Source organism: Pelobates fuscus, chromosome 4 (assembly GCF_036172605.1).
Source record: "Pelobates fuscus isolate aPelFus1 chromosome 4, aPelFus1.pri, whole genome shotgun sequence".
NCBI classification, from domain to species: domain Eukaryota; kingdom Metazoa; phylum Chordata; class Amphibia; order Anura; family Pelobatidae; genus Pelobates; species Pelobates fuscus.
Window position 1 is genome coordinate 28,804,909 of NC_086320.1, and position 12,799 is coordinate 28,817,707.

Sequence of the window (12,799 nt, forward strand, 5' to 3'; positions counted from 1 at the left end):
ACTTACGCAGGCAACGTTGTTGGAGGCTGCTGGAGTATATGATGTCCTACATTGTGACCACAGCCTTATTTGTTTCTCAGACCCTTGTATTGCACAGGATCATCCACAATGAGATCTGAGTGTTTCAGGCACTAAATAAAGCCATGTGCTTGTACTTGTTTCTCAGGACAAAAATTGCTGGTCCTCCAAGATACTCCCATGGATATCTGAAATGTTCTGTATGCAGGAATTATGTTGTTAATTTGGAAAATTAGTTCAATTCTACACACTGCTGGGCAGCAATCCAAGTACATGGAGAAGATAGATGTTCACAGAAACACTTGTTGGATTTGTCATTTCTATTCCCTATAATTCAGAAATGTGCATTTTGGAATATTTAACTCAAGCCTATGAGTAAGCATCATAGGGAATATATAACTAAATATTTTGTTTCCATCTTGTCTCAGTACATTTTGCACTTCTTTGCTATGTAAAATACACATGCAATTAGTTTTAAAAGTAAAAGTGTGTTTTACAGCATTATTTAACCCTGTGGGCACACAGTGAGTTTGTTGTCTATGTGTCTAGTTATGTGGAGGTTAACATTGACCTTGCAGTTAATGCACTTTCTTGCTGTGTTGAATTTTGCAGGCGGCTAATGCATCAGAGGAGACGTCTACCCAATACCTTCACATCGCGGAGGCTGAGACAGATGTTCAAGGGACACAGGCAGCTGTAGCCGCTCTCCAGGACCTGAGATATACGTCTGAAACCAGTAAGTGAATCATGAAGTCTCTCTTTTTCTTCAATGAATTTGGAATATTAAGGAGTTTAAAGTTACGAAATAGCATTCCTTTTATGGTAATATAGTTTCAGACCAGTTAGTTAGTGGCAATTAAGAAACAAATAAGGTTTATTCGCCAAATAGTTGATTTGTAATGAATTAAAAAAAGAGTATCATAATTTAGGCTTAATTATTTAAATAGTGAATATAGCTGGCTTTGTGAATTTTTCTAAATTTACCATCTAAGGCTAAATTTGCAGATCAGTTTGCAATTCATTGCAATTCACAGTTAAACAAATACAGTGTAAACCTTTTGATGTGGCTTTGTACCAGGCCTGTCTTAACGCATGGGCATGCTGGGCAGTTGCCCGGGGGGCCAATGCATAAATAGGCTTGCAAACTTTTCAGTATATTTTTTTTCAGGGGATTTATTCAGAACCTTCCAACCCTCTTTATTAAAACATTTAAGTGGACTAATCACCTCTTGTTGGAGGTACCAATAAATGTAATCTTAATTTTATTAATAATTTACATTTTTTTACCTGTGAGTAATTGTGTAGCCTGGGCCCCAGTGCACTGCTTTGCCCTGGGGCCTATAATTATGTTAAGACAGCTCTTCTTTTAGCTGTGATCATTAAGCAGCCTCACCAGTGTAAATGCTGCCCTTTCTGAGAAAAGGAAGTGTTTACATTGCTCCCTAACACTGTAACGGATCACCTGGCACCCCGACTGGGTACCTCCGTTGAAGGATGCTCCTAGCGTTTCCTGAGGACTCCAAGCACTCTGGCAGACACCACAATCACCGAATCTGAGAAGCATATAAATCCTCTCAAGCCTCTGACTGCTATAGACAGCATAGGCGTGCGCAGCCTATTCGATTAGGGTGTGCACCCTAAAGCACAAGCACACGTGGTATATATATATATATATATATATATATATGTATGTATATATGTATATATATATATACACATATATACACACACACACACACAAAGCTGTGTGTGTGCTGTGTGAGGGTGCTGTTAGTGTGATGTGTGTGTGTAAGGTTGCTGGTAGTGTACTATGTGGGTGAGGGTGTTTGTGTGTACGTGCTTGTGAGGGTGCTGTGAATGTACTGTGTGCAGTGGCGTACACACAACCCATAGGGCCCCGGTGCGAAAACTGATCCGGGCTACCCCCGCGCGAGCGGTTACTCTGCGCAGGCTGGGGCCGCAACATATGGCGGCGGGCACCTGGTTGCAGGGCTGCGACCCGTGCGACCGCGGTATGTATGCCAGTGCATGCATAAACACATACACTTAAAGGACCACTACAGACACCCAGATCACATCAGCTCAATGAAGTGGTCTGGGTGCCAGGTCTCTCTAGTTTTAACCCTGCAGCTGAAAACATAGCAGTTTCAGATAAACTGCTATGTTTCACTGAGGGTTAATCCAGCCTCTAGTGGCTGTCTCATTGACAGCCGCTAGAGGATTTTCTGCGATTCTCACTGTGAAAATCACAGTGAGAAGACGCTGAACGTCCATAGGAAAGCATTGAATAATGAACAAAAGAAGAAATCCCAAGTATTAGGGTAGATGGAAGGGAGAGCAAGGGCCCTGCCTCCAAAGACCACTAATCGAGGGTGTGCCCATACAGAAGGGTACAAAATTAACTAAAGTCCCATGGCTGCATCATGCAAGTAAATGTAAAAAGGTACGTAGAAAATAAAAAAGTCTTTAATAAGAAGTTAAGTTGCTAAAAAACCAAAAATTGGTAAACCAAGGAGGTGCAGATAAACTGTGAAAAAAAGGGAAAAGGGGGGAGGGGTAGAGGGGGTATATATGTGGAAACACGTGCAACACGCACTAGGTCTCAACCTTACAAATAAAGCAAATTAAATTAAATAGGAGGTCACATAGGTATACCCCTGCGAAGTAATATACTATATGTGGAGTATATCGCAGGGGGACCATATACAAGCGACAGGCTAGATAAGCCAAGTCAAACTCAGCGGTGGGCTAGCGGTGGGCTAGTGGTAGTGTTATTCGCCAAATAGTTGATTTGTAATGAATTAAAAAAAGAGTATCATAATTTAGGCTTAATTATTTAAATAGTGAATATAGCTGGCTTTGTGAATTTTTCTAAATTTACCATCTAAGGCTAAATTTGCAGATCAGTTTGCAATTCATTGCAATTCACAGTTAAACAAATACAGTGTAAACCTTTTGATGTGGCTTTGTACCAGGCCTGTCTTAACGCATGGGCATGCTGGGCAGTTGCCCGGGGGGCCAATGCATAAATAGGCTTGCAAACTTTTCAGTATATTTTTTTTCAGGGGATTTATTCAGAACCTTCCAACCCTCTTATAGGCCTGTCTTAACGCATGGGCATGCTGGGCAGTTGCCCGGGGGGCCAATGCATAAATAGGCTTGCAAACTTTTCAGTATATTTTTTTTCAGGGGATTTATTCAGAACCTTCCAACCCTGTTATAGGACTTATAGGTACGTAAGTGAACCTCCACTGCATAAGCACAGTTCAAAGGCGTAGTGCGGTCACCTTTGTAGACCATAAAGTGAGTCGGCCCCTGGTATGAGCTGCCCACCTAGTACGACTAGCAGTCAAGGTGGAGGTGTCACCTATATAATTGTCTGAGGGCAGCAAAAAAGCCAGCGGGTGACCTCTACAGTAAGTTATGTAGGTACAGGTAGAACTGAGAGTCAGTGCCACTATGGAGACACCTCTAAATAGCCCCCAACCTACAGAACACTTAGGAAGGCAAGCTCCATATGTATAAAGTTAAAAAATAATAATTTGAAGCCCTCCTTGTAGTTTCGAGTAAGAGGGGTAGATAGCCTAAACTCCTAACTGCATACGATACTAAAAATGCTAGGTAGCCCTATCCGAACAGAACAGAGTAATTGCGGGCTAACAGAAATAGGAGATATCAGCAGAGGAGTCCCTGAATGTAACTTGAAACATAACTGCAGTACCTGAGAGGCAAACCCTTAGGAGGTAAGTAAATAGAGTCTTCCTAAAGCCTTCCTAAAGCTATGCGGCAAAAACGCCAGGCAGGAAACAGCCCTAAATCTATTGACCGCTAAGAGACATATCGCTACCAGAGAGACCCAGACATGTTAAAATAAAAAAAGCCCCAACACCCCAGTGTCTAACTCGACGCGCGTTTCGGCGCTATGTGGCGCCTTTGTCAAGAGCAGTGAAAGCTACTCGTGCCCCAGCATGGTTTAAATGAGGAAGAGCCCGCCCCTCATGTTACGTCACGCGGCCAATCGGATTCCGCCGCGTCACGGAGGGGGGGGGGCCTCAATATAGGACGGGCAGGGAGCATGATGCCGGCCGAGGGAGAAAAGGGGGCGGCTGCTCGTTACACTGCCACGTCATAGAGGGGGGGACTACTGATGCCTGAAAAAATGTAACAGAAAGTTACAAAGTAAAACAGCATCAAGAGCCCAAAAGGACAAAATGTTGCCTGAAAAAAGATGCTTAATGTAATCACTAATTATGCCGATATAAACATAATCGGCAAGAGGGCAACATATGTGAACTAGAGTAGAGCAATCACAATACAGGTCCCAATAAATAATTCTAGACACACATCAAGGAGCCCAACATATTCGGATAATAAATGGTAAAACAGGGAATGAAAACCCCTGTATAAAGTTGGAGTCCTATAGTGTGCTAATGTAAATACAATTAAAAGTAAGACCTTCCTTGGAGGTAATAATATTGAAAGCAATGGGACCTCTTACTCTCTCTAACCTCTTACTCAAGCATTGAATAATGCTTTCCTATGGGCGGTTTGTATGCGCGCGTGGCTCTTGCCACGCATGTGCATTCGGAGCTGAGAGGCGGATCGGGACGGAGAGATCCCCAGCGTTAAGGGAGTCCGGCGCTGGAGAAAGGTAAGTGCTTAAGACACACACACACTCTCATGAACAGACGCACACATTTACTGACAGACACACACTCAGTGACAGACGCACACAAACATACTCAGTAACAGACACACACACTAGCACACACACTCTAACACTAGCACACACACTCTAACACTAACACACACACTCTAACACTAACACACACACTCTAACACTAACACACACACTCACTAACACTAACACACACACTCACTAACACTAACACACTCACTAACACTAACACACTCACTAACACTAACACACTCACTAACACACACTCACTAACACTAACACACTCACTAACACACACTAACACACACACTCACTCACACTAACACACTCACTAACACACACACTCACTAACACACTCACTAACACTAACACACACACTCACTAACACTAACACACACACTCACTAACACACACACTCACTAACACACACATTCACTAACACTAACACACACTCACACAAACACTCTAACACTAACACACACACTCACTAACACTAACACTAACACACACACTCTAACACTAACACACACACTAACACTAACACACTCACTAACACTAACACACACACTCACTAACACACACACACTCACTAACACTAACACACACTCACACAAACACTCTAACACTAACACACACACTCACTAACACTAACACACACACTCTAACACTAACACACACACTAACACTAACACACTCACTAACACTAACACACACACTCACTAACACACACACACACTCACGAACACTAACACACTCACTAACACACACACTCACTAACACTAACACACACTCACTAACACTAACACACACACACTAACACACACACTCACTAACACTAACACACACACTAACACTAACACACTCACTAACACACTAACACACACACACTCACTAACACTAACACACTCACTAACACACACACACACACTCACACTAACACACTCACTAACACACACTCACTAACACACACGCACACTCACTAACACACACACTCACTAACACTAACACACTCACTAACACTAACACACTCACTAACACTAACACACACACTCACTAACACACACACTCACTAACACACATACTCACTAACACTAACACACACACTCACTAACACTAACCCACACACTCACTAACACACACACTCACTAACACACACACTCACTAACACTAACACACTCACTAACACACACACTCACTAACACACACACTCACTAACACTAACACACTCACTAACACTAACACACACTCACTAACACACACACTCACTAACACACACTCACTAACACACACTCACTAACACACACACTCACTAACACTAACACACACACTCACTAAGACTAACACACACACTCACTAACACACACTCACTAACACACACACTCACCAACACACACACTCACTAACACTAACACACTCACTAACACACACACTCACTAACACACACACTCACTAACACTAACACACACTCAAAGTTTTTATTTATTTTTTTTAATCCCCCCAGCCTCCTTACCTGTGGGAGAGCTGGGGGGATTCCTTGGGGTCCAGTGGTGTTGCTGGCCCTGCTGTCACCCGGCTGGCTGGCGGGCGCGCAAGGGAGCACTGTCCCCAGGGTGCTCCCTCTTCAGCTCCCTCGCGCGCCGCGTACTGATGCCGGAGCCGGAAGATGACGTCATCTTCCGGCTCCGGTTTCAGTGCGGTGCGCGAGGGAGCTGAAGAGGGAGCACCCAGGGTACAGTGCTCCCTCGCGCGCCCGCCAGCCAGCCAGCCGGGTGACAGCAGGGCCAGCCCCGGGGGCCTAGAGGTGGCCGGCTCCTGGGCCCCCCAGCAGAAGAGGCTGGCCCTGTGGGTACATACCTGGGTCGCAGGGCGGCCGGGCCCCCTGGTGGGCCGGGCCCGGTCGCAGCCGCGACCCCTGCGACCCTGGTATGTACGCCACTGACTGTGTGTCAGGGTGCTGTTTGTGTGTGTGTGTGCACTTGTGAGGGTGCTGTAAATGTACTGTGTGTGTGTGTTTGTTAGGGTCATGTTTGTGTTTGTGAGGGTACTGTTAGTGTGCTGTGTGAGTGTGAGGGTGCTGTTTGTGTAATGTGTGTGAGGGTGCTGTGTGTTTGTGAGGGTGCTGTGTGTGGGTGCTGTATGTGTGTAGGTGCTGTGTATGTGTGTGGGTGCTGTGTATGTGTGTGGGTGATTGTGGGGGGTGGAGGTGGGGGTACATTACTTAATATCCCCCCTCCCTTCTTACTTTATGTGGGGAGGGGGGATCCTTCCTTGCTGCCTTCCCTGGTAGTCCAGTGGAGGTGGGGGCAGATCAGTTATCCCCCCTCCCTTCTTACCTTATGCCTGGGAGGGGGGATCCTGCTGCTGCTGCCATCCATCCCTGGTGGTCCAGTGGAGAGTGAACTCTAGCCCCGCAGGGCTAGAGTTCACTCACGCGAGATCTGAGCGTTGCCGCGGCAAGGCTCAGATCTCGCGAGAGGAACCCGGCGGAGCTGCTGGCAATAGCTTCCCGGGTCCTCTCCTGCCTCCCTCCATGCCTGTGAGCCGGTGAGGGGAGGCTGAGAGCAGAGCCGGCGCTCGGATAGCGCCGGCTCTGCATGGACCGACAGGGGGGATCCTGAGATCTCCCCTGCCGGTCTCAATACAATACATAGGCGTGTGCGCATGCCTATGATAGACAGTTGAATAGGAACCATACGAATAGGTTTGCACTCCTAGCAGTCAAACTGAAACAGCATGCAATAAATCCTCCCCCAAGAATGAGACGACACTTCACTTTGAGGGTTAAGCAGGAACTCTGGACTGGCACATCCAGCCTGGCTTTTATTTCCATCTCACACATATAAGACCGCCCACAGGGGAGGTGTAAAATATCCAATAGCATCACGGGTGCATCCCACACATCCCCTCCCCTTAGTGTGCCACATAATCCCATTATTCATACAGTTTAAAATATACTTTTTACACAATATCTATAACTTCTACAATATTCGTGTCACAAACATAAAACATTTTCTTACTCAGCATACTTCAATTAGGAACACTCTCAAAAATCTTTCAAATCCCTCCAGTATATCAAAAGTTACACGGTTCTTTTATGACCGACCGCAAGCACATTTTCTTGCCCAAAACAGTTCCATGGATTTGGGCTGTGCGGTCGGTCAATTTCCTGCATAAAAAACACTAAGTCCCGTTCGAAGTGTTGCCGGTACTTCGACTTTAGTCGAAGTGTCGAAGTGGAGTCGATGGTAAGGGTCGGCGGTGTTCGAAGTTAAAATGGCCGCCGCCACGTGGTCCTTTGTCCAATGCCGGCCACTTCGACGACTTCGGTAACTTCGACAGCTTCGATTGCTTTGACTGCTTCGACTGTGTCCGAAGTGCCATATAAAAAAGTACCAATCTTTCCCCAAAGTATTTAAAGGGCTAGGAACAGTATTATACAATCCATTAGGCCCAAATACAGTTCTTAAAACGTATCAATTTTCCAGGGGCCCGAGTCAGCAGGTAGGATGCAGGCAGCCAGGCCCCTCCAATGCCCAGTGTCAAGGCGAGTTCCGCCACAAACACCACCACCTAGTCGATGTCACTTGGAGAGCCACTATAGAGACATCCTGGGTTCAGTTCTGCAAAGATTGTAGGACCCACGTTTGCCAAAGGACCAATGCTTTGGATGGAGACACTGAATGCTCCCCATAGAGATGCATTGAGTTAATACATAGAAATTGCTGTGCATGTGCAGTAGCTTTTCAATGCTTTGGATTGGCTGAAATCATCAGTATTGCTAATCTCAACAAGCTGTATGACCTTGGTGAGAAATTTGCACGGGGGGGGGGGGGGGGGGGAGGGAGGGGGGGAGCGATACAACATTTAGTTCAAAATTGCCAAGTTGGAATATTTTCCTCTTCACTACATTGGTTCCAGTGCTGAAAGTCAACTAGTTTTTGGTTGCTCGTTTCACAATGAATTATTCTTGGGTAGTTGCTAACACTCACTCGTCAGGATTAGCTATCTCTCGGTGCTCATTAATCCTCACTTTTCACAATCTTCTAGCACTCAAACCCCACTCTTCTTGGCTCTATACAGCTTCTTCTCTTTAGATTATATATATATATATATATATATATATATAGCTAATCCTGACGAGTGAGTGTTAGCAACTACCCAAGAATAATTCATTGTGAAACGAGCATTAAAGGGTTACTCCAACCAAAAACTATATATATATATATATAGTTAAATCAAAATCATTCAACACCCAATGGATATCAGATTTATTGTCAAAATGTACAGACTTTCATCTGTTTGCAAAGAACAAATCAAACAGAAGCAATTGAAATAATTCAACACCACAAAGCTTAAAGTCATTTGCCCAAATTCAACTGAAAATGGAACTTATAATGACTTCTCCAGTCACAAAATTATTCAAGCACGTTGTGGCAAGCATCTTTATCACCCTTTTGCTGTTATGACCTGCTGCAAACTAGATGCATTGCTAGACACCAGCTTCTGGCAGCCTTCATTAGGAATCTTAGCTCATTGCTCATGAGCAATGGCTTCCAGCTCAGTAATATTCTTGGGTTTCCATCCTGCAACCGTCTTCTTCTAATTCTGCCAGAGATATTCAAGTCAGGTGACTGTGATGGCCACTGTAGAATTTTCCAGTACTTCTTCTGCAACCAAGCCTTAGTGAAATTTGAGGTATGCTTGGAATCATTGTTTTGTTGGAAGGTCCAATGACCCCAAAGCTTCAGCTTCCTCACAGATGTTTTCTTCTTGGATTTCCCTGATACTTCAATGAATCCGTCTTGCCTTCCACATGCTGCAGGTGTTTCCAGTGCCAAAGTTCTGGCATGAAAACCTTCTGCGTCTAGAACGTGAATTAGTGTTCTCACTAAATCTTGGTGCCTGTTACCACTAAGTCTTGCTGCAAGTCTTTTGCAATCACTTAGGGTTTTTCACAACCTGCTTTCTCAGAAATTTGGTTGCGACCACTGATAGCTTCCATTGTCTGCCCCGTTCAGGTAATGTAACCACTGTTCCTTTAACTTTGAACTTGTAAACTATGCAACTCTGTATCCTGTTCCTTGCTTGTGGAGGGCAGTGATCTCTTCTCTTTATTTGAGGACCATTCTTACATTGTAAAGCGCTACAGAATCTGTTGGCGCTAAATAAATGGCAATAATAATAATAATTCTTTTGACTTGCCATATTCCTAACATGCAGTCAAATGTGACACTCAACAAACCCCTAGCTAAGTCGGATATTTCAAGTGTTCCAGCTAAAGCACACCTGGTGCAACTAATGAAGCCCTTGATTATTTGCATCGGGTGTGTTTTAAACAACACTCGTTTTTCATATTTGTGCACTTGTGAAGGATTCTATTCAGGGGTTAAATAATTTTGAGATTGGAGAAGTCATTATACGTTGCATTTTCAGTTGGATTTGGGGAAACCACTTGAAGCATTCTTTGTGTTGAGCTATTTGAATTGCTTTTGTTTGACTTGTTCATTGCAAACAGCTGGAAGTTTGTACATTTTGGCAATAAACCTGATTTTCAGTGGGGGTTGAATAATTTTGATTACAACTGTGTATACATACATACATATATAGCAAGTATATCGCACTGCCCGACCACTTGTTGTGTACTATAGTATCACCGAGCATGCGTTTGCGTACTCAGAACTGGAATCCATATATTGCCCACCCATCTCACGCACCATCTCACTTCCATTTTCTTTCTGTTTTTCTTTTGAATGATTTGTATTTTCTTAAGATACAAGTCCGCTTTCCTTTCTGAAAAAATCAATTCAAAAAGCCTGCAATCCCCTATATATGCCTATTCAAGCAAACTTAGATTAGATCAGAATGATTGTACTGTCATAACGCACAAAGGGAGCTCAAGTCCAATTTCTAAACATTATTTGTTTTCCAATCAGCAAATTGGTGTAAAGAGCAGTTGTTAGTATATTGGGAAAATTGCAGATGGCCACGCAGATGGTGGCTTCAGAGAATCAGAACATCACAACGATGAAAAAAAATCAAATAAAGAAAAAAAGCATTGTAACAGCATCATATAGCTACTCATAAAATAAGTCCTTAAAAAAACAGTGTTTCTTTCAACAATTTGATATTTGTCTTGCTATAAATTTAGAGTACAGGATTAGATTTATATGCTAAACTAGTGTTATTGGTGAATGGATAAATAATTGAACATATCAGGCCAAAATAACCCAATGGCAAATGTTTTTTACAATGTTTTTCCAGTTCCAGCTATGTTAGAAATGTTACTACAATTTGCAAGGCCCTCGTTCCGTGAAAGCCTTACATACCTCCCAAGAATCCCTATTTAGGTGGGACAGTTCCCATTTTGGGCCCAAATCCCTCTGACAGGAGTTCCATACTGTGTCTCTGAGTGTATAACTGAGCTCCACAGCAATAATACTTCCAGTAACGTGTGTTTAAACTACAATAAATGTGATTAGAAATCAGTCTGTAAATAAGATACATTGTTCTTGTTTTTTTTTTTTTTTTAGTTGCTTACATTTGTATTAGTAAGCCACCTAAAATTTCTCAGAGCAGCCCGGCCCCTGGCCAACCCACAGCCACACCCTTGAAATTAAAATGTCCCTCTTTGTCCATTTGAAATGTTAGTGTCACCTTTACATCCTCTCCATATGCTATGCACGACAAAAATCACCTGTCCAGGAATAGGAGAAGTGCTGCTCGGCGGTCCTATGCCATAAGACCAGGCTTTTGTGACATGCCAGTGGACGCCGGCCGCTGTGGATCCACACTGTTATGTAGCCCCACGTCTGTTTACGATGGTAGCTTCGTCGACGTACGGATGACGTGACGCAAAGGACGCATGTGCACGTTTTGGGGTCAAAGGCTGGATACGGCCAATTGGATTCACAAGAGGGATATTTAAACTCAATAATCATTGCCCTGTTGTGGTTTCCTTTTGCTGGTTATCCAAGAGTGTGTTTCTGATCGTGTTTCTTTGGTTATTGACTTTGGGTTCGTTCTGACTTACCTGTATTCTGGTATCCCTGACTATTGGCTATTCCTTGCAACTGTGTTTCGTTCTGTGTTCTTGACCTTGGCTAGTATTTTGACTATTCTCTGGTACGTTAAGTCCGGCCATTCTAAGGTCCGGTTAGACGTTATCCTTATTCCTAAGTGTGATACTAATACTGTGTGTTGGATCAATTGTAATCCTGACAGTTAGGCAGTGTGATGTTACAATGTGTAAGTTTACTGTTTAGCTAAAATTACACAGAGGGTACATGAGAGGAAATGGCAGCATTCTGCGCTGCAAGTGAGGACTGAAGTACAGCAAGTAGACATTATTTAAGGCATTTGGAACATTAGAAATACCTTGGAACCAGGGGATACATTGTTTAATCTGATACAGTGTAAAGTGGTTACTAAATACCCGATTCTACTTAAACCCATCTTTGAGAAAGTGGACTAAGGAATAATACGAATAATACGTATTATTAAAATAATATTACCCCAAAGTATTAGGGGTTCATCTTCTAACCGCGTAATCGTTTTATACATTGAGTAAATAATCTGTAGTTAACTTTCTGCATTTCAGAAAAAAGCCCGCAAACGTTTAAAGGTTTAAAACATAAAACTATGCTTCTACCTGCAAATAACAAGTGTCAATTTCATTTTCTGCTTAGGTGAAAAACTTGACTCTACGGCTGTAAACATACTTCAACAGATCATCGAGCTGGGCACAGAGTCGCACGACGCAGCTGCTGTCGCTTCTGTAGTTGCTATGGCACCTGGGACTGTTACAGTGGTTGAACAGGTGAGATCATTGTTTTGTTTCCGTTTAGCGGACTTTTTTCATATGTTATTATTTAACAAGTGATTGGCAACTACTATTTCATGCGTTCTAGAATCACTCCCATATTGCAAAACAGTTTAAAAAAACACAGCCCTGTAATCATTTTGTACTTGGTAAAGGAAATCAGAATATTGTCCCCAAACCTCACTTGATTTCAACGTATTGCATCACGGTAACATTTTTATATGGTACAGTAATTGCATAGGGTTTAGTAAATACTTATTTCAGCCCTAGACCATTCCTTTCAT

At 43.3% G+C, this 12,799-nt stretch overlaps 1 protein-coding gene across 1 annotated transcript in view; it reads left to right on the top strand.

The window, feature by feature from the left end:
• The window catches only part of ZFAT (zinc finger and AT-hook domain containing), a 233,994-nt gene that overhangs the window by 217,924 nt on the left and 3,271 nt on the right, over nucleotides 1-12,799 (top strand). Inside the window, exons 14-15 of the mRNA XM_063451038.1 lie at nucleotides 631-754; nucleotides 12,382-12,512. Coding sequence (XP_063307108.1) covers nucleotides 631-754; nucleotides 12,382-12,512 — 255 coding nt within the window. The remainder of the gene's footprint in view (nucleotides 1-630; nucleotides 755-12,381; nucleotides 12,513-12,799) is intronic.